Source organism: Nesoenas mayeri, assembly GCF_963082525.1.
Source record: "Nesoenas mayeri genome assembly, chromosome: 4".
Taxonomy (NCBI): domain Eukaryota; kingdom Metazoa; phylum Chordata; class Aves; order Columbiformes; family Columbidae; genus Nesoenas; species Nesoenas mayeri.
In genome coordinates this window covers 37002455-37026196 of record NC_137540.1, presented here as the reverse complement: position 1 = coordinate 37026196, position 23742 = coordinate 37002455, and the positions used below count along the sequence as shown (strand labels likewise).

Here is a 23742-nt window from a genome sequence, read left to right as displayed (position 1 = left end):
TACCAGAGCTTAGTAATGTAAAATGCTAGGAACAGCGACACATCTGAACAGAAGCCTAATAAGTGGCTTTACACAATTGACCCTCATGCATCAGTATGGAGACTCCTGACCAGTAATGACAGTAGGTGTTTCTTGGGTAGAAGCAACCAGCATGCACACAGCCACCTTGGTGACTGAAGCATTTGCTCTCAAGTTAGAAATCAGACTCGTAGACTGCCTGTAACATTCAGGTGGTTGAATCTAAACTCCTAATTACTTGCTTGACCACCTACAGAAAAACCTTCTCTCCTTCCTTCTTACTGAAGTTATAGATTAATGTGGCCAGACAGAACAAATATACAGGAAGATTCCTCTTGTGAATGCCCAGCTGTAGCTGCCCATTCTGCTTTTCATGTTACGATAGGGAACCTTAAATGGCAAATACAGTCCCTGGGAAAAGAAACAAAAATTTGAGATTCTTGTTTTTCAGAACATTCCCATCAGGTTACTGAAGTAGGCTATTTCTTATTTATTCTCTCATTTTTATTTATGAATCTCAGATTGTTACCTGCACAACAAGTCATTTTTCTGTTGAAGTTAAAAGGTGTTTATTCTCAGTAAATGTGTTATATAGGAAAATAGGAATGTCTTGCTATGAATCCACAGTAGTGTGGATTCAAACCATCTGTAGCTGAGGAGAACCTATATGCATGGATTCAAATTTTGGGTGCCAATCACTGTATGATTTAGGCAAAAAATAACCACCATCACTGTTTACTGTTGTTTAACATTTATCTGGATTCCCTGTTAGCTGACAGTATCAACTGAGTGTTTAAGTGCTCTGCCTTGCGCTCCTCGCTATTGCTTCTGGAAATTGTGATGCTGGGATTCTGCTCATCTCTCTAAACCCAACACATTTCTTGATGAGGTAAGAAACCACCATCTTTCTAAATGGAGAAGACACTGATGGCTTGTAGGTATTATATCTTCAGGAACTGTGTGGTTTATTGAATCAGGCAATATGAGTCATTCCTCTGTAGGTGTCTATCTGCCTAGGGTTGTAGCCTAGGCATTTGACCTAATTATTAATATTTTAGTTAAAACTTTTAGATCATTTATATTTTTCTCCCCCCATTGTCAAATGTGAAAGCTTTGAAAGCAAAGAAGTCAGACCTGCCTTTTAAACTAGAGGAACTAAACCACTCATGGGATACTCAAAACATAGCTTAAGTTACGGGAAATGTAGTAAAGCAAGTTGTCTAGCTGGTTCTTATTTTGCCCGTCAGAAATGAATCACAAGCTTTAGAAGAGGGAAATAGAATTTCAGTGTGAAAACTTTGTCCTTAACCTTTTTTCCCCTTTTGTTTTGCTGGGTATAGAAAATGAGGAACATGTCAGAATGCACCCAGCAGATTGTGAAATAATGGTAATTTACTGTGGTTTCTGCTACAGAGCTCCTGTTAAGAAGATTGCTATGTTATATCTGGATAATCTTGGTTTCCTATTATATTTCCAATAAAAATGATGTTCTGGCTACTGTCAGCTTCTGCTAGTGCTAGCTGTAAATTAACTTACGGAAGAGATGATGGAAAGCTTTGCTGAATTGCTCTACCAAATTTGAATTGTAAATAAATAGATCCATTAGTAATAACTGAATCAATTTTTGAATATTAATTGCTTCCTTAGCATGTGAGAATAACAAATCCATATCCATCTATAAAATTCACCAAGTGATCTAATTCTATTTCGTAATTTTTCAGCAGAGAGCGCATTATTTTTAATTTAGAATGTAAGTTTTTAGAGAAATAGTAGATGTAACGAAGTATTTTATGCTTTTGTAATACTTTTTGTGAAAATGATATTTTTCTGTTTGTTGAAATGTAATTAACATAACATTTGATGTTATGTTAGACAAATATTATACATGGAGAAATGTAAAGCAGAGATATAGGCAAATAACCTGTGGCAAGTTCACTTTTCTGAATATTTGGAGCTAAATAAGTCTGAATATTATCAAGTTAATAAAGCTAAGATCAGACATGTGTCTTTAGAAGTTGGTTATATCTGACTTTCTAGGAAGTCAGCTGATAAATTATAGTCACTAATAAGGCTTGCCAGAAATAATTTCTTTAAATAAACATATTGCTTACGTCTAGAGTCTCCTCACCATAGTGGAAACCATCATCTGTTTTTAATGACTGTATAATTGTTCTGTACAATCTACATTTTCACTTCAGCTATGAGAAAAAAGACCCCTAGCCTTCATAATTATGAAGATATTTCAGTAAACATGAATTGAATAAAAACTCCTTGATTATTGTGTGTTTCATGCTGAAGAAAATAGCTCTGAGGGATACATAAATGGCTCCACAATGGGATTTTGGCACTTGTGATATTTCTGGTGTGACCATTGTACTATTCCATAGCTGCTTATTTTAACAGAAATGGAAAGGAATAATGTGGTGTTACCAGTACGAGTCTATATACTCTGAGTGAGCTGGAGTAAAGCAAGCATGTTTTTTCAGGGATTGCTAGAAGAAACAGTGAAGAATTAAAGACTCATATTTCCTGAGCTAACTGAGTTATACGTTTAGATGAAATCAATAGTACTTTTCCTGGAACAAATGTACGCATTTGCGTAGTAGTTTAAGACATTTAAGATGACTTCATGTAGAGACTGGACATAGTCACCCATGTCCCTGCATTGTAAGGGGAGCATAGTTCTTCCCCAACATGAAAAACTTCAGACTATGGTTTTGTAAAACGTTTTTCTTGTGGTTTAGCCTTCATTTTCCATGAAAATTTTCTGTTTGTCTGTTCTGAGTATGAAGCAAAACAGGTTTTAAAAAAAGCAAGCTATTTCCATGCTTTTTTTTAAAAAAAAAGCAAATTAAAAACAAAAATGTGAGATTGTGCAAAATAGATTAATAAAATTTAGATCCTTTGTACTTCATAGTATAGGGTTGACTACAGCATGTGATATTGAAAGAAAATAGAGAAAGATTTGCACCACTTTTCATAGTTTCTAGCAACATTTCTTTCTGCATTTTATTGTATGTCTTGCTAAGCAGACATTGACCCTTCAGGTAGTTTACTTTTTCACATTCCAAAAATCCATATTTTTATGTTAGTGATTTATTTGGTTTCTCTTGCTGTTATAAGATATTACAACTTTTCAGAAAATGTGTCCAAGGACATAGATTCTTCTGTGGCTTCTGCATCACTAGAACTGGTTCAGTAACTAAGACATTTTCTCAAAAACGTATAGGAAAATATGAGACCATGTATAAAACATAAGATGAGGATAAAAGACTTTGGGGGGGTGGGTGCTCATAGCTGAAGAGAACAAGAAGTTCAACAGGTCACTGATAGATAATGTGAGTTAATGCAAGTGGGAAGACCATGAGGGTTCAACTTGCCTTTGAATCTAGATGTGGTCTTGTGACTCTGCTGGCTTACTCTGCTTGCACAGTAGCTGCTCACACAACCCCACAGCCATTCTTGCTGTATATTGAAAGTGTACCACACCTGAGGTTATCCAGAGTTTCATGCGGGGCTTGATGATCACTAGTCAGCAAATACTGATACTTTAAGGTCTGGTTATGCTCTGGAACTGATAGCGTCCTCTCTTCCAGTCCAAGTGGTATATGTAAACCTTTGGTAGGAGGGGAAATGATTCACTTTAGGAATGTCCAAAACACTTATCTCACTCAGGCTCTCTTGTCAGCTGTTAGTTATAAAGAAATATCTCTTGAGAAGTTAATGAACTCACTGGTATATTCATCAATGTCTAATTGGTAGACATGGTATAAAAAATCCCTTGCTATTCTTCAAATCTCTGCAGCTGGACAAAGCTGCCAAGACAAAATCTTAACTCTTAAATACACAAGTTTGTGCACATGCACAAATTTTGTTCAGTATTTGGTTAATAAAACAAACCCTGACCCTCAGAGAAACAGCACATCAACCCTGACTTCTCTGTTCCACAGCAAATGAAGCAAACAATGTGTGTGTGCATAGTGTTATCAGTCAGCCACATTTATGGATATGTCTTTCCTTTTTGTAAGCTGTTAGATTTTATTCAAAGAAAATTCTTAAATGAGAAAAATGGACAGAACACAGCTGAGTCTGATACCAACATAGGGCCAGGAAGTGACTGCCTTGCAGATACTCTGTCTTGCAGTACTGATTTTGTTAACATTAGGTTCTCACCAATGAACACCTGTTGTTACCTTTCATTTAAAAGGTGGAATTTGTGAATAGATTCTGCACAGAAATGTATTTTTTAACACAGAATTCTAAACAATCTGTTTTATCTTGTGTGGAAAAAGTCTGTTAAATACATAAGGAAACTAATAAAGCATCACAACTAAATGAAATTCTTATAGTCTCTTGTTCTTCCCACCAGTTTTTTTTAGGATGGTGCTCTCAAAATCTAGCACTTCTTTCTGTCAACACTTATGTGTTCAAAGCCTTTTTCTAATCTGACCTCCGAGTTACATGTCTTTGAATTCAATTTTTATATATATATATGTGTGTGTGTGTGTGTGTGTATATATATTTAACCTTAAAATGTGCTCATTTACTTGCATGTGTGATTTTTTTTGGAGAGATGCATGGTGTGTGTGTGCAGCTTCTTTTTTTTTTATTTTAATAGTGGAATCTATCAAACTAGATATCTTCCCTAGTTTGATACCCATCTTTATGTTGTCATAAAGGCAAAGTGTGATAGTACCATCTTTTGGTTGTAAGTTGGGTTCTGCCTGTAACATTGCCAAAAAAATATGTTATGGCTTGTTAAATTTTGATAGAGTTGTCAAAACACACCTTCAGAGTCCCAAGAACTTAGGAAAAGAAATAACCATTTCAATGGGAATAGGAAGTTACATGATGTCCTCCATTCATACATTTCCTGAAACACATTTTCTACTTGATACTGAACTCAGCATCCTTATGTGATTCCAGATTTGTCTTGCTCATGTATTTTTATTCCATTAACCTATGCAGTTTTGCAAACCAGTTATCTGAAGATATGCCAATATCATATTCCAGTATTGCTACCTTAGTGTCTCTATCAGGGAACACTCCAGGAAGAGGGACTCTGACCAGTACATTGAGTAGTAATCTGTTCATGCTTACTAGGAGCTGGCATTACATTCTGTCTGACTTTAAGCAGTACAAGTATTAGACATGGGTTCTAAAAATCTAAAGTATATTGGAGAAAGATACTGAATACGCTGTCGTTAATTTTTACTCAAACTCTGTTATCCTAGTTCAGTCACTTTTTGCTGCACTTGCTTCCCACTTGTTTAGAGTTGTTGTAATCAGACTTGTTACAGAAGTCTCATTGTGGTGTTGTGGCTGGTTTGCTGTAGAAATAAAAATACCTGGAAGAAGAATGCATATTTGCATATGTCCTATGTTGTAATTAAGAAAATGTTTCTTTTCTTTCTGTGTTGAATTATTATATTAATGAGTCTATCACTTCTCTGCTTTGTCAATATGTTATTAAGAATATACTAAAAATATTGTTAAGAAGGAAATAAAACTCAAAAAGTAACTGTTTTAGGCTATATTTAATCATACCTTGCACCACAAAGTTGTCTGTCAGAAATGGAACTAATGATCAGCCTGGTTCTTGTTTCCTGGGCACAGCGTTAGTCAGCCTTACGTTAACATCAAGTTCAAATAGAGGTGTGGTTAAAAGTTTACTTTTGATCATGAAGAACAGAAGAAACTTAACTTTCCTTTCAGGAAATGTGTATACAAATATATATTTTATAAGCAAATTTGAAAAAGGGGAAAGAACATTTCTGAAATAGAACTGAAGACTGGACAGTAATATGCTGAGGTGAAGATGAACATAGGAAAACTGAATTCTAGTTGTTCGAAGATTTATTACTTGATTTTGTGATTTAAGATTTTCACTAGTATTTCTTTAAGCTAGTCTTTGGTGTTTAACTTATTAGGGTGAGTTCTTTGTCTTTTTTGAGAGGTGTTAAAAAAAAAAAAAAGTTTTGGAATATTTAGATCTACCTGAAGGACACCATGGAGATCAGTGAAGGGAGAAATTGATTCTTGTGAGAGCAGAAAATGGCAGAAACTTTTCTGTATTGTCATGTAGTCATAGTTACTCAAGAAATATGCTATACCAAGTAGCAAAAAGGATTGTTTGACTCTTCTAATAGTTGGACTTGAGGATCTTGAGAGTATTTTTCCAGCCAAAATTATTCTGTGATTCTAGTATTGCAGCCAGAAATTAGTATTTGTAGTTTGAAGTGTGGTTCAAAGATGAGTATAGATTAATGACTAAAGGACCAGCCACAATGCAGAAATAAGAGACCTAGCATATTACAGGTAGAATTTTTATTTAAGGATGGAGTCAGACAAATCACTTACCTGCATATTTTAGTATACTTCTTCTTTTACTAAAATCTCATCTGAGTTATAATTTCTCAGTTAATTCAGATGATGTAGTTGTTCACCACTCAATGTTGAGTCAAAAGAACCAAGCTACATCTTAGGAAGCAGGAAAGGGAAACTACTTTCAAGGTAGAAATACCAGGATTTGGGGATTACAGTAAGAAAGTGGCAATTGTTTAAAAAATATGGTGGTGAGTACTTTCTTAGATACACAACAACAGAATTTAGCGAACGGATGCTTTTCCTCTTCTGTGGGTTAATTTGCTAATGAACCAACACATCACCATTTATGTCTTATTGAATTATTATTGTGCAATGTAGCTTAGTAGATAATATTATTTCATAGTAAGAATGACAAGAAATGGATTGAGTGGAAGTATGGTTTTTTTTATTAGCATCCTGGCTTACAGCTTTTAAGAAGGTCTTGTATGTATGACAGCCATCATCTGAGTGAAAAAATGTTCCAAACTCCTGATCAAATGTCATTTACCTTTCTTACTTCTTTTTCATTACTTTTTGGCTTATGGTTTTATTTTTCTTTAGGAATTTGGTGCTCTGAATGACATAATGGGTATGCAAACTTTCTAAAAGTCCTAAGCAAATTTCAATATTAAAGAAGTTTTTCAGCGACACTAAAAACCAGCAGCCTTTCCTTGCCCTTGTTAGAAATGTGAACCAAGAGAGAGCTGGATAGGGTACTTAGTATTTTTATAGATAACTAACAGTGATATTTTAGGAGAATATACAGAAGTATACATGTTTCATGAAGATCCATTGTTCTTGGTAAGGAATTTTGCACAGCTTCATTTTGCATTATCATTGAGCATGCTCCAATTTATCCTGATGAAAATCAGTGCTTGTCAATTTGACGTGTTGTACAAGCAGCAGGCCAAGCCCCTTCTGCAGACTTGGTGGGTTTTCTGTGTGATGTGTTTCTTTTCTCAATTGCATGATTCTAGATAATTGTTAACAATTTTCTAAAATTATTTTTAGCTTTAGATCCGGCTAAAGACCCATGTTTAAAGATGAAATGTAGTCGCCATAAGGTCTGTGTTGCACACGATCAACAAACTGCTGTTTGCATTAGTCACCGAAGGCTTACACACAGGTAAATACTTTAAAAGTTAATTTTATCAACTCTTTTTATAGTGTTCGTGACTGGCTCTAAACCATAAATACGCTATAATTAATTTAGTTATTTAACAACATGTGAGCGGAGTAGGAGTGGATTTGAGCAGTAATTGTGTATGTATAATTTGTTTGATAGACTGGTAAACTAGAGGGTGTACATATTTGAATATCACAAGCTGTTAATACAAATAGATTTAAGGAAAAAACAACTGTCTTAGTAACAAATTAGTAGAATGATTGTGGTAATGTTCTGCTGCTGTACATTACTTTCATTTCATCTTCTTATATGAAGCTAGGGAACTCAAAACTGCCTGTTAAAGTGCAGATAGCCTGGTATACTGAAAGGCTTTTTTTTTTTTTTTTTCTTTTCTTTTTGCCCTCATTCCCTTAGATTTTCTTTTCTATGCATTCCAATTTTCTTTGCATTCTGGACTGGTTAAATATAAAGAACAAATATATGATAAAGTTATTCCAGAATCTGAATGTAGATGTTTTTTATTTTTACCTCTTTTTTGGGGGGAAGAACAGTTCCAGATGCTCTGTTTATGTAGGTCTTAAAGTGGCAAAATATTAATATACTTCTGTGGCTTTATCTGGAGCAGAAAGTGAGAATGTAGGGGGTTGAACCATACACTTATTTGAGTCATGAGAATGTTTGCTGACGAAATGGATTCGTTGTGTTTTTGACTTGGACTTGTTCTTTTTTGTTGCACTTCATCGTGCAAAACAGTGCATAATAGAAGGGCAAAATTTCAATAATATGATTGTAACAAGTGTGTGTTAAAGTACTTTGCTCAGTAGGTGCTGAAAAGAGCTAAGGAAAATACAGACTTTCTTGTCTCATGTAAGAGGATCATTTCAAGCTTCTTAAGGAGCTGGTACAGTTTTATGAATGATATAAGGAATGTTGTTCCAAGTGTCTTGGTATGTTTAAATATACACACCTGTAGATTTTAAACCAAGCAAGATAGTACATAGTGAAAGGAAAAGTTTAAACTATCCTCAATCTGCAGTTTGAGTTAATTAATTAACAAAAAAGTTCTACATTATTTGTAAAGCTATACTGTTTATATCAAACAATCTTGGTGTAGAGCAAAACATTTTTGTTTGATAAAGTATTACCAGGCAAAGCTAGGCAGACTAATTTCAACCAGAGGTGAACTGTCAGAGGAATATATCAATGTCAGCTATGGAAAGAAAGCACAAACATTTGAAATTTCTGATATTACCCATATTATTTAAAACAGTGAAAAAATGATGTCTCCAAGTTAAGTATATATGCAGCAGGTAAGGACTGAAAAGTTTTTTAGATTAGGTGATGTTGCATACTAAGCATATTGACATTGGCCTTCTTACATGTATTATTCTTCCCACAGTCGCTGGAACTCTTTTAGAAAGGTAGCATTTTACAAGAAAAATCTTGTCTGAATATAATACAATCTCATTATGGGAAACTTCAAAACGGCAGCAGCTGACTGTAAAAAACACTGCAAGTCTTCTCCTGTAAGCTAGATGAAGCAATACTCTACCTATCTGAACCAGGGCAGGGATTTCCCAAGCTTAGGTCTCCCTGTTTCCCCAGACTGCTGGGTTCAGGGAGAAATTAATTGCTTTGTGCTTATTTTCTAAAGGGGTTTTCTTCATGCAGTCTCTGACTTTTCTGTAGTATTGCTGAATAAGAGTATGAATAGTGTTTTCACAGAGAGTCATATGTGCTGATCTCTCTATTAACTTCTTTAGCCCAAGGTTTATTTCCTTCACTGATATCTACAATTTGCATATTGATTTTCAACAGTGCCATCTGTTTTTCCAAGTTCCCAGAGGACTAATATGCTGATTTATAAGCCTTGGTAAAAATTAGATGAGAAAGGTTGTATTATCAACTGCTAGGTTATATTATCTACCTGAATCCATTTCTAATGTGTCAGCTGTGTGCATTCAGTCTGTTGGGAATAAATATTTACAAAATTTCATTGCAAAAGTTTTCCTTTCACTTTGTGTGTATGTGTGTGCGCGGATGTGCTGTTCTTCAAAGATCTGATAATTTGAGTAATTTATCTTTATTACAAAAAAAAAAAGGCAGTCAGGAGTGTCTTCTGGGAAACCTTCTTCATGGATTACTGGGAACTTTTCATAAAGCCTTTGCCCATAGATTTCTGTTTGGATGTATTTGTTGTATAGATCCATAGATTTTCCAGAGATCTTTCCCTGTCCAGGGGTCTTGGGAATATAGTTTTAAGCATATCAACTGATACAGTGGCAAAGACTGCTTACGAGACACTCAGGGAAGAGGAAAACTCTGCATACCTGCAAGATAAATCAAAAGTTTATAGACACCTTTGAGCTACCCCAGGGAGACTGCCAAGATGGCAAGTCCTCTTCTAGCATGCGTTATAGTGCCATAGCATCCTGATGCAAGAGTTTCCTTTATGTGCTCTCCTGAAAAGACTGAACAGTATTTGACAAAAAGCTGAAATAAGTGTTGTAGAGCACTGGTCATGAGGGTTGTTTGGAGCACTAGAGCGTTAGGAAGTATGGGGGCAAGGTTAGAGGGGCCACATTTTTATTGGTAGCAGGTAATTGCATTTGCACCTCTGCTGGCTCTAACTGTGTTGGAAGCTGTGTCCTGTGTGCCGTGCTCTTAGCTGTGTCCTATGAAAGAAGGAGGAAGTACTTTAAGAGAGGAAAACATGCAGGATATATATTAATGTTATTTATCCAAGTACTTCCATGTGCCTTGCTGTGGGAAGGGAGTAACTGTCTACACTAGAGTGCATGATAAACAATTCAAAGTCTCATGTAAAATAGAATTTTTGGTCAATTCTTTGAAACTCTGGAGATTGACTTTAACTTTTCCTTTTTCCTAAATGGTGTTTTACCATCCCTTTGTGCTTTCCAATGTATCTTTATTGGCTAAGTGATAGGCTTTATGGGGAAAAGAACCCTGTAAAGTGTTTGTACATGCAATAATGAAATGCTCTGGAGTATACCTCATTCAGTTACAAATACAACTTGTAGAATATTGAAATACAGTATTGCCAATAACTGTGGTACAGTGATGTGAATGTTATGGTAACAAGCAGGATATCCATCATACCAATAGAAATTTGTTTACCCATTCTAGTTTTCAATCACTTCCCTTTCAGGAGATTTAATTATTTGCATCTGCAGTTATGGGAATTATGAGTTCACCGCTGTGAGCTTCGGAAAGAGCTTGCATATTCAGCTGGAAGAGAACTGGACAGGAAATAGAAAGGGATGAGTCAAAAGAGAAGGGTTGTGGGTGGTAATGGATATTTCAGAGTATCCACAGTGGAATGGGTCCTCTTTGTATAAGCAGAGCAGCAGGTGGTAAAGATAAATCCTTAAATATTTACACACTTATGGTTGCCACTTTGAGCAAAGAAAGCAAGAATTTGTGGTAACATCACAACATGTAGGAACCTATTTAGGCCATGGAAAGCTGGTAGCTTAACCAGGCTCAGAAAAGTTGAAAAGTTAGTCCAGCAACAAGCTATCAGAGATTTGCAGGGCCTGATAAATAGTCCGTTAACTGTCTTAGATCTGAAACAGACAATTTTAATATGAAGTGACAGATCATGTAATTTCCTCTTAGAATAACCCTCCGTGAATCATACGCTACTGTACTAACCTAAGCGGTGTACAGGCAAAGTGCTAAGCAAGTAGATTAGCTGCAGGTAAAGAGCAGGACTCTAGAAAACCTGAAAAAATGGGGCAGGGTTGTCCCCCAGCAGAGAATTTCAGTGTAACCATAACACTAAATATGGGATACTGCCTGTGGTTTCAGTTTGATTATGCTTACTGAAGTTCTTTTTTTGGAACTACATATTTGTCAAAACAAAAATATTTAAGCCTAATGCTTAAAGGTGAAAGAAAGGAGAGGGGAAGCTGGCAAAAAGCATCAATCTGCTTCAAATGTTTCTCTTTGCTTTCATCTCAAACCAGCTGCAGGAGACAATTTACAAATAAGGTTAGTTTAATTGAGACCAGGTCCTTATGCAGTCTGTACCAAGATTCAGCTGCTTATTGCAAGAAACAGGTGAAGTGATGACTAACTCAGTAACATCTAGAAATCTGTTTTGTGCTTAAGCTCTAAAAATGATGAATTTGCAAGACAGTTTCTGGCCAAAAATTATGTTCCAAGTAAATCTGAGTGTCTTTGATATATTATAACCTAGTGACTAACCTTGTGCTTACTGATTGATCCTAGTGGAATTTGATAAAACAGTCTCTTTTTCTTCCATAAGTAAAAGAATTGTACTGCTTAAAATTGATTTGATACATTAAATCAATCAATTCCTGGATGCATTAAATTAATCAATACATTAAATGCACATGCAATTTTTCTAGATAAATGTAGATCTGTCTCTTATGAATTCCCCACCATACATTATGTTCCCTGCCCCCATTGTGAAGGTCCTGCTATGCTTTTTATGGGTTTATTTATGTAAAATGTGCAGATCAGCATAACAGTTCTCTGCTATGGGAGGAAGAAATTGTACTTATCTTTGCTATGTTATATCCATGGCATGTTAAGTTGGAGTTGAAATAAATGTTTGAAGAGTGACAGCTGATACTTTTGTAAGGATCTCAAATTTTTGTGTTCTTTCTATTGGATTTCTTACCCTTTCCAAACATTTATTCTTAGGTTTTGGAGTAGGATGCAATTGTAACACAGTTCAGTTATTCCAAATCCAGTTTTTGTTTCACCTATTAAGTAGAGGAAATCTCTAGGGAAATATTTAGAAATAAGGGATGATTCATTTTGTAGAATATATATTTTTTAATGATTTATTTTCACTCTCTTTGCGGATTATGCCTTACAGTCATTTACAGTCCCTTCTTTGTCTTATTTTGATACTGGTTTTTAATCTTCTTTATGGTAGCAGCCTATACCTATGTCATTTTAATAAAGTAGGGAAGGTGTTTGTAAGAGGGATAAAGTTACCTTGTCATAGAGGTGCACAGATTTTTGGAGCTTCTTTACAAGTAACCGATTCCCAATAAATATTAACTAAGCAGTATATTCTGATTATACTAGCAATTCTAAAAAAAATTAACTCGTTTTGTTAAAATAAAGGTTCAGACAGGAGAGGTGACTTAATCATGATAAAAGCATTTCAGTTACAGATCATGTTTTACCTGGAAAGTGACAAGAATTCACTACTCATAGAATCACAGAATTGTTTTGGTTGGAAGAGACCATCAAGATAATTGAGTCCAACCATTAACCCCATTCTGGCACTAAACCGTGTCTCTAAGAGCCTCATCTACACATCTTTTAAAAACCTCCAGGGATGGTGACTCCACCACTTCCCTGGGCAGCCTGTTCCAGTGCCTGACAACCCTTTTTGTGAAGAATTTTTTCCTAACATCCAATCTGAACCTTCCCTGGTGCAACTTGAGGCCATTTCCTCTTGTCCTATCACTTGTTGCTTGGGAGAAGAGACCAGCATCCTCCACGCTACAGCGTCCTTTTAGGTAGTTGTAGACAGTGATAAGGTCTCCCCTCAGCCTCCTTTTCTCCAGGCTGAACAGCCCCAGTTCCATCAGCTGCTCCTCATGAGACCTGTGCTTCAGACCCTTCACCAACTTCATTGCCCTTCTCTGCACTCTCTCCAGCACCTCAATGTCTTTCTTGTAGTGAGGGTCCCAAAACTGAACACAGTATTTGAAGTGCGGCCTCACCAGTGCTGAGTACAGTGGGACAATCGCTTCTCTAGTCCTGCTGGCCACACTATTCTTGATGCATGCCAGGATGCTATTGGCCATTTTGGCCACCTGGGCACACTTGTGGCTCTCATGTCCTTTTCCACCAGGCAGCTTTCCAGTCACTCTTCCCCAGTCCTGTAGCACTGCCTGGGCTCGTTATGACCCAAGTGCAGGACTCTGCACTTGGTCTTGTTAAACCTCATACAATTGGCCTCAGCCCATTGGTCTAGATCCCTCTGTATGGCCTTCCTATCCTCCAGCAGATCAACACTCTCACCCAACTTGGTATCATCTGCAAACTTACTGAGGGTGCACCTGATCCCCTCATCCAGATCATTGATAAAGAGATTGAACAGAACTGACCCCAATACTGAGCCCTGGGGAACATAATTTGTGACCATCGTGGATAGTAATAACAAGTAAGCAGTTAATTAAGTTGAAACAAAGAAACAGAAAATTATAATTGCTCTTTTTGAATTAGAGCTCCACAAGACAGGTTCCAAAGACATATGTAGACTGGACCTCTATAAAATGTGAAGCAGGATACAAGGTGAGCAGTATAAAGGTCTAATGATACAGAATTCATTATTTTAAGAATTAAGGTGGTGGGTGTTGTCTGGGTAAAATATTTCTTCTGCTGTTTCTTAAGTGTTGTATGAAATGAAGTTCAGTTTAGTGTGAATTGCTTCCCGCCTGTAAGATTGCATGGAGTCGCACCTGAATTTAGGGATGAAAAGAAATTTCTAGTGTTTCTTCCTGTGGGTGCAGTCTTCAGATTACCATGATTTCACTATTAAAGCATGTTAAAGAACATCACTTTATTATAGACTCATAATAGTTTGATAGATTTTTGTGTGAGCACTCAATCTTATTACAACTTCCTTTAGGCTTTTGAGTTAAATGACATTTCCATGTGCTGATTTGGTTCGAATTACTGCTCATCTAGTCCATTGTCTTACCCTGGACTCCTGCCGTCTTAGAGTGTTTTCAATGAATGTGGAAAAACCAGTCTAAATTTTTTTTTTTTTCCTTATGAGCTGGGTTTTCAGAAGCTCTTCCCTGGTTGTGTTCACCTTAGTATTGTAGCATGAGGAAAATGTTTTATCTCAGCTTTGAAGTGATGAGTTGGGCCTTGAAGCATGAGATGGGTTAACCTTTCCCCGTTATGGATGATGCAACAGAAGCCCAGAGTAAATGTCAAGTGCTGCAGAACTCTAAAACTGATTCCACTGTGAAAGCAAACTGAAACCTCTTCTGTTTCCATGCCATACTATTGCATGGCTGAGATTACATCCGTAGGCATAAAAAGGGACCAAGTCCAAGTATGTGAGAGGCCCATTCAATAAGAAAAATTCACACACGTACATATGTGCATATGTGTGTACATATGTACATAAATAAATATATACATGTCTCTGTTTTTTTTTTTCTTTTCATATTGTATGGACACGTCTCGTATTTCAAAAACATCATGCCTTGGCACTTGAGGTATTTTGCTTTCACTCTCATTTTACAATAAAAGAAGGAGGGTTTTCAATTTAGACTTGCTACCAGTAAGTTTTTGATGAACAAAAAAAAGAGGTGGGGGGGGAGAAAATCTGTAATTGCAAATCTGTAGTTGTATTAAGTAGTCCAAGCAGTTTTGAGAGAGACACTCTTAGAACTGATATGGAAAACGCTCTATTTGATTAGAATTAGAGCCTTGCTCTCATTTGATTGGAGAAAAAGAAAAAGAACCAAAGAAGAAGGAACAAAATAGCTTTGTAGCTTTTCTGTATCTCTAGGTGCTGCAGCATTTTATTATGTTTTCAGCAAAAAGGACTTTCAAAAAAACTGAAGCAAACCAAAGGATTTGCTTTGGGTAGATTGTGTGAAAGTTGCAAACACCACTATTTAGGATGTCATCATTTCACATTATAATGCTGCTGAAGAAGGCCAGCTGGTGCATTTAAGTCCCTTATTGGAAATTTTAGTCTGATTCATTACTGTGATTTGTAGTTGTACACAGAAGCACTTAATCATTCTTATGCTCCAAGCTCTATTGAATCTACTGAAGGCTTTCTGGTTCTTTGCATAATTTGTACTGCCAGTCTGCCAACTTGGCAGTGTTTCAGGCTTGTTGCATTATCTGTGTTTGTTTGCACAGGAAGTGATGCTGCATGTAGGCTGAATTTACGGTAATTCCTTTGTAACAGGCTAATGAGCAACACTACTTCATTCACAATACTAACATTATATATCTTTGATTAGTCCAATTATTGTGTAACTATGCCATTGTGATCATACTTACACTCTGCAAAGTACTGAAAAGGAAATTTGCTTAGCCATAGGTTAATTGAACTTGTTGAGAAAATAATTTTGACTTTTATGTGCTCAAAGGAGAGGTCAAAATGTGAATATTTTTGAGATTCTTGTATGCTATGCAATTTAATTTATTAAAGGACAAAAGTGAAGCTGCTTCTTACTAGCTGTTTCATTGCATTGGGAAGGCAAAATGGTTACTAACACTATGCATCATACATTTTGCATATGTCATGAGGGCCTCTTCTTTCCTTGGTTTGCATGTGTTCCTTTCATTCGTTTTAGTGGGAGTTATGGATACACGGCTAGAAGAAAACAGGATCATCTAATGGAGTTCTTTCTATAAGTGACTTCTGCTGACACTATCAGATGATACATATGAACATTACAAGAATGTGTATTGCAGTATGAACATTGTCCATATCAGCCTTACTGTTTATTAAGGTTGTGACTTAGCCATACAATATTTAGCCATTTTTTCAGCCAAATTTCAAAATTCAAAAATTGCTGTCCTTAAGAAAAAAGATCCCCCCCCCACACACACTTGTGTCTGTACAAATCTAAACCAGAATGTTTTGTAGTTTTTAATGTATGTTTTTTCTGTGTATGTAATATGTGTTTTCTATGACATAAAAGGAGACCTAAACAAAGCAGATCTTTTCCAGTATGCTTTTCCCATTCAAAATCCTTGATATACCTATTTTTAAGGAAAATAGAGTCCTACTCTCAACCAGTGCTGATGAACTAATTTAGTAAGTCCTATGCCTACTTATGTTTTACATGCTCCAGTAATCCTGTGCCGATTCTCAGTTGCTGTGGAAGCAAGAAGCTGCACTGGATAATCAGTCGAGATGAGGAGTTTTTCAATGGTTGTGAGTGTCCGACTTTCCACTTCTGCAATGAAGTTGTAAATTAGGATTGGGATTTTTTTTGCGAGAAAATGGATTCCAGTTTTCTGTATTTCTTTTGGTTTTGCTGTCAGTGGTGTCAGTGGTTAGAGGCACACTCAGTTGTACCACCTCCTAAAAGGCAGTAAGTTAGAACACTTCTGTTCAAAAGCCAGAACCCAGGAAAGAATTAGGAAATGTGGTGTCTGATGTAGGAAAGCATTGTTGTTAGAATGTCTAAACTTTGACTAACCCTGGAAGCTGTTAATGTGCTGTCCCATTAATAAAAAGTGGTTTGTGAGCTTTTTTGTTGTTGTTGTTTTAAAACCTTTTTTCCCCCTCACAATATTATTGAGAATCTACTACTTAAAAGGATTGCCTTTTTGCTAACAGCCTTAAGAAGAATAATGAAGATGGTGTTTATAAATGATTTGCCTGTCCTTAACTATGAAGTCGTGATTGTAGTCCAGAGCAATAGAATTCAGGAGGTTGTAGCATGGAGACTGTTGGTCCCAAGTAGCAAGTGATAAGATGAGAGGAAATGGCCTCAAATTGCACCAGGGGAGGTTCAGATTGGATATTAGGAAAAAAGAACTTTTCACAGAAAGGGTTGTCAGGCATTGGAACAGGCTGCCCAGGGAAGTGGTGGAGTCACCATCCCTGGAGGTGTTTAAAAGAGGTATAGATAAGGTTCTTGGGGACATGGTTTGGTGGTGGACTTGGCAGTGCTAGGTTAAGAGTTGGACTCCATGATCATCAAGATATTTTTCCAACTGAAATGATTCTATGATTCCCCCTGACATTGAAATAGTACAAAATAATGAGTAAAATATTTGAATATTCCATTATCAGAAAAATTATGCAAAATGAATTCATTAACAGTTCAATACCCCTTCTTACAAATACCTATCTAAAGCAAAGCTTGCCACTTGTTTTTGTGGTGCTTTAAAAATTAGCTCTCAATATCACTTTTCAGTGTACTTTATTAGAATACATTGTCAATTGTAAAATATCAGATGCAAACATTTGTAATCAATTAGTGCTTAATTTGGAATTTGTTTGTTTTCTTTAGTTTTGTTTTGTTTGGGTGTTTTTGTTTGTTTGTTTTGTTTTCATTTTGTGTGTGTGTTTGTTTGGTTTGTTTTGGTTTTTTTAATGTTCAATTCTATCCTAACACTGGGTAATGGAACAGAATAAAACTTGAGGATGTTTGTATGTGAGGTTTTCTTTTACAGGCTTTAAAATTTCCCTCTGGATCTGGTTATAATTAGGTGCTTTTATTACTAGCTAGCATCATTTCTAATGCACTTCATTTTATGTGAAGGTCTTGCTTCAAAAGTTGTGTTGATAGACTCAGAATACATCTGTTGATTTGGTTACGTACCAGTGGTGAGAAAACTGTTAAGTGTGTTAAATAGAGTAGGAGTGGTGTTCAGGGAACAGAAGTCATTCTACTAATATCCATTGGTGCATAACAATACTTTGAAGGTTTCTAATAATGAGAAATAGCAGCTGGAGATGTTTGTCATCAGGGAGTTAAATATATGCATATATTGGTCCTTTACAGTAAAATGTACTACTGCTTTTGGAAATTGAATAGTGTACTTAATAACAGTAAAGACATCAGGAGTCACTAAATGTTCATCTACATTACATGATCAATTACATAAGGGGTTTTTGTGTCTGTTTGGTAGTATTTTTATATTTCTCTTTCATTTGAAATCAAACACCAAAACCCTTTTCCTGTGTACAGATTGTCAAAAGTAAGTTCACTTTATAAAATGCCGTAGTCTGCTACAAGAGAACAGTAATATTGACAGTAATATTGTACTTAGCAGTATGGCTTCTTCCACAGACTAGGTTTTCTGTATCAGTTTCTGATGGCCTCTGTTTTTGTTTTTTTTTTTTTTTTTGTCATTTTATGGCTTAGCATAAATATTACAACACTTACAGCATACAAATACTTTTCCCGAAACCCTTATGCAAGTTCTGTATTTGTAGTAATAGTAATTCTACTGATAATAAATTCTTAGAATCACAATACTCTTAAGGCTGGATTTAAAGCTTCCTTAATCTATGGGATCCACTAGCTTAATTTTAGCAATATCTGTAAAGGTGTTTCAGGGATGCTTTGGGTTCGTTGCACATATATGGACTATCCACATGATGCATGGCATCATTCTTTGTCTAGAAATCTCAGACAAATGATCGAATTCTGTCTAGACTAAACTTCTGGGTGAGGAAGAGAAGATACTATATCTGAGGAAACCTGCACTTAAAAGTAACTGTGACTCCAGTGTACTCTGGTTCGATTCATTTGAGGGAGAATTCTTTCAAATACAGACCTTCAATGATAGATTTGAACATTCAAGAGAAGGAAAACTTTGTGGGGGTAAAATTTATATAAGTAGTAAAGTGGTGTCTTTCATAGGATTGCAAAAGTACACAGAATTCAGGATATATAATAATTTTATAGATTGCCTGTTGCCTGAAGTTGCAGTTATAATAGCAATAGGCTAATACTTATAATATAAACACTTAACCAGTATATACAGATTTGCAATTCCTAGCCTGTTCCATAAAACAACAAAAACAAAACAAACAAATGAAAAAGGAATCACCAGTAGATCAAACTGTCCCAAATTATAATCTTGGAGAATATACAGTAATCAACACTTAATTTTTTCACTGTAGTTTAAGGTGATTTAATTCTTCATGTTTTAAAGCATGACTGTACGTGGTGACATCATTTATCTATTCTGCTTTATAATTATTATTCTTTCTACCTTAACTATAGGTTATTTTAGTACAAAGACTAAGGAAAGGCTGTTGTAAAATATAACCATTTGAATCTTGAAAATAATGCTTCTGGGAAACATGTTTCACAGAGGAATATACCTAGGTGGTATTTTTCTTGTCAGAGTTTCATATATGTGAAAATTTAAAATAGTTATCTAACTGTAATTCAGGGATTACTTCACTTCTTGATCAGATGAAGATCCGGGCACATAGATGTTTCTGAATATATTTGCACATATTGAAGAACGAATTCCCCCGACTTTGCCTTCACCACTTGCACATTCATTTTCAATGAATGTTCGTAGTACCAAGATCTGCATACTTGTGAAAGATAATTTGAAGTTTGCATCCCTAAATTCAACACTAGTCATGTTCTAAGCTTTTGCTGGTGGGCTGCTTTTTTTTGTTTGGTTGATTTTTTGTTTTTCTTTTGTTGTTGTCATCATTTGTTTTGTTTGGGTTTTTTTGTGTGTGTGTGTTTTGTTGTTGTTGTTTGAGTTTTTTTGTTTGTTTAGTGTTTTTTGTTTGGTTGTTTTTTTTGTGTGTGTGTGTTGTTTTGGCTTTGGGTTTTTTTGTTTTGTTTTTAAGAAAACCCCCCCGAATCATTGGTGCAAAGAAAAGGCAAATAAGAAGGTTATCTGAGAGGAGAGTTGATCTAGGGAGTAGAGCAATAAAGATATGCCTACAAGAAACAGATATCCTGGGGCTATGAATCATTGATTTTTCATCTTTTGGATATGCTACTGTTTGCAGCATAAAAAGTATGAATGCACAGCAAGATCAGAATTAAATCACTTGCTCTTAGAGATCATAAAACAAACTTGCATGTTACAAAGTAGCTTATGAGAGCTTGTTGTCCCCTATTCATTATTATAGCCAAAGCTGCAAACTCCTGTACTTTTGACCCTTCTTCCCATAAAATAATCTTTCACAGGCAACCAACAATAGCAACAGTTCTAGGATGATTTCAGCCCTGTACCACATTTGGGCTTTTGGAAAACGGAATTTCCTTTCGTATTCTAGAGGTATATTGACATCATGTAACCATTTACTTTAGAGTACAAAATCCTGGAGGTTTTTTACCTGCACTGCAAGATTTTTGTTATGCTCTAATTCTTCAAATTGTAAAGCAAGGTAATTTATATTAGAATGAATGTTGTCTCACATTCTACTGAGAAGCAAGCACAAAGTACCTTTATGAAGAACTCAGGGGAAAAAGGTGTGCAGGTGCAGTAGTTATAAAAGCAAACAAAACATAGAGATTTATAAAGAATGGTAAAGAGAATAGTCTCTAAATGTTAAGCAGTAATTTTATGAGTTAGGTTTCACAATTTATTTGTGTTAATAGCCCTGTTATTTCTGGCCACCTTGATAAATGACACATAGCAGAGACAGAAACACTGCAGAGCTTTTAAAAATATGATCAAAGGCCTAGAGAGACTTCTGGATAAAGAGGCACTGAAAAATGGGCAGTTGTAATAAATCTAAATTTGTAAGAAAGACTATGACAGGATTTTATTTCTGGAATCGTTGCTCAGTTTCATTTAGCCTCTCATAATGAAGGAACAGGGAGAACACATGAGGCAGCAGGTTCAAACCAAATTGTAAGAACCTATTGAATTTTGACACTACTGCCACAGAACTCTTTGTCAGCATTGTAGTTAGAAGGAAGGTTTAGAAATATGTGTTCAGAGCTAGAATAGTCCTCTAAGCTAGAATATAGGTAAGACAACTAATTTTTCTGACATGTGACAAACCTGTTCTTGACAACAGAGGTGTAAACTTTCCCTCTGATCACTTTTCTCTTAAGTTCTTAGTACAGCTACTATCTAAAAGGAGGTGCTTTATTTGATCAGACTGGCCACTAGTCCAGTTAGATACCACAATTTACTTTCTTACCAAAGCTACTCAGATACCAAAAGATACAGCTATTTATATATGTTTAAACCTATAAATACTGCAATAAAAGTCAAAATTGAGCTAAGCTATGAATACAGAGGGAAAAATACCAGTGCAAAAAGTAAGAGAGTCTGCTCTCAGGATTTTTTAGAGCAAAAAGATCATGACTGTGCAAAGAGATGCTTTCCCAAGGAAATTATGAAATGTTTCCTGTGCACAACAGGGGGGGCAGAAAATACATTTCCATTCATGAAATCTCTCAAGAGATCACTTCCTTCCTTCCCCTGTGTACCCACAGCCTTTTTGACACTCTTAACTACATTATAATTTTCAGACTTTAAAGCTGGATTTGTGGTTGCTCTTTTAAAAGAAAGTATTTGGAAGCATGTTCAGCTCTGAGGCTGAGAGTGGTGAATTCGTTGTTTTGCAGAGTCATGACTTTGAAGATGAAACCAGGCAGCTAAGTTAGGATAAGTGTTGTGTTTTGTATGCAGAATGCCAGGGGTACCCAGCTGGAGCACCAGCAAGGGCCCAGTTGTATGAAGATGGAGTCCCTCTAGGAGAAATCGGGCAGAGTGAAAGCTGAGGCCTTGAAGTATCCTAGTTTTCAGGTTTTCTGAGCAGTTTGAAATAATTGTAAAAACATTTGGGGAATTTTCCAAACTGTGTGATGCAGAATGAAGAACTCAGAGTTTAAACAAAGCCCTGGAAGCTGAAGAACAATTCTCTTGGTGTTACCATCATATATAAGTATTTATTATTGGTACCTTTTATAGCATGTTTTTGTTTCATTAGGATTTGGTCCCTTGATATTTTTCTTGCAGTTTTCTTTACTGTTCTTCTCTCTCTTCAAATAACTCTTCTCCATTTTTATGTACTACTTTGCTTTTTCACAGTACTTCATGTGGTCACTCAGTGTTGCTTGATGTTCTTGCAGTCATGCTCGCAAACCTGAAATAAGCTCCGGTAAGAGATGCTTTATGGGGGCTTGAATGGAGAAACAATAGATACTGTATTATCCTGTAGGTACCATTTCATGGAACTCACATTGGAGTAATTAAGAAAGGCAGGAAGAGGCTAAGTGGAGGATGCTTATGTACATTCATAGGAAAAAAAAAAAAAATCAAATTAACATGGGAACCTTACAAACTTTCTTAATGACAGAAGAACAAGTTACATCTAGCTTTTTGGCTACCAAGTTATTTTGTGGAATCAAGTCCATGTTTTTTTGAGGCATAGTGGGGAATATAATGCTGACATACATAAAAGAGAATTTATGTCATGCTAAACTAAATAACGTGAGACAACATTACAGTAGTTAGTAAAACTACTTTTGACAGTCTTATTGACAATTTGTTTCTCTTTTCATATCCTGACACAGATATTTTGTCATGGGTATCTCTGTTTATATTAAATCTTAATCTTTAAAATTATCTATTTTATTTATATGTGGAAAATAGCAGCCAAGAAAACTGCAGACCTTTAATCTATTTGATTTTCTTGCCTCAAGCAACAGCACAAATAATATTTTATTTTAAAATTAGCTTCCTTTATAGATGCCAATGAAAATAACAAGGTTTTGTTTTAAACTGCTTTTAGTTTTTTCCAGTACGCAATATCCTTATCTACGTCTGTGGGCTTAATATATCTATGACAAAAGCAGGCTAATAAGTAAAACCAACAATGAATTAAATTAAACTGGAACTTTTTCAAGCTGTAAAATTCCACACTTACAGTCTATAAAAAATGTGAAATTATTTAATTATTTTTTAACTATTATGGGAACATTTTTTTCCCCAGTATGAGACTCATTGTTGATGATCCTTGAATTTGATCAGAGAGGAAAAAGAGTATTATAAATTAAAACTAGTTTTTAGAGAGATTGGTATTGTTGGAATATAGGATTAAGTTTCGAAGAATAAGGACAAACACAGGCAATAAGGGGCCAAAATGGAGCCTGTGCAGGTAGGTTTTATATTTATCAGAGTTTTACCCTCTCCCCTCATTAAGTTTGTCAAAATTGATTTTCATATTTATTCAGGAGATTTCTGCATATGTGTCCCTATGGTTGACTACAGTGTACAGACCTGTTGCACACTGAATGTGTAACAGAAGTGGTATTCTGATACTTTGAGCTTGCCATGCATATGCATGTAATGCATTTACATGTTAACGTAAAAACATATAAACAGAATAATTGGGTAGAATCCAGCAGATCATCCTCCATGAATGGTTTGACCACTCATTTTGGCTCTGCTATCATCCTAAAATACACATATTACTAAGTATTTTTTCTCTGAGCAGACCTCTAGTCAGCTTGTCAGCTTTATCTTCCTGCTTTCTGATATTATTGAATTCCACTCATAGATTCGGAAGATAAACTGACAGAAAAGATAATAACAAGTTGGAACCCTTTCTGTCTCTTGCCTCTTGTTTTCTTTTCTTTCCCTTCCTTTGGGGATTTGAGAAAAGTTGTGGTGATATATACTCTTCCATCTATATGAAGAGCTCTTGGAAGATTACAGTACAATAAGTTGACATTTGGCTAGGTGATCTAACGTAGGGGTGTCAAACTCATTTTCACCAGTGG

General features: G+C 35.7%; 1 protein-coding gene across 3 annotated transcripts in view; it reads left to right on the top strand.

The window, feature by feature from the left end:
* The window catches only part of SPOCK3 (SPARC (osteonectin), cwcv and kazal like domains proteoglycan 3), a gene marked incomplete at its 5' end in the record, with an annotated part of 190426 nt that overhangs the window by 78935 nt on the left and 87749 nt on the right, over positions 1–23742 (top strand). For 2 of the 3 annotated variants that reach the window (XM_080344171.1, XM_080344170.1), the window contains one exon: positions 7396–7510. The exons of the other annotated variant lie outside the window; for it this stretch is intronic. In XM_080344171.1, coding sequence (XP_080200297.1) covers positions 7396–7510 — 115 coding nt within the window. The remainder of the gene's footprint in view (positions 1–7395; positions 7511–23742) is intronic. 3 annotated transcript variants of the gene reach the window in all.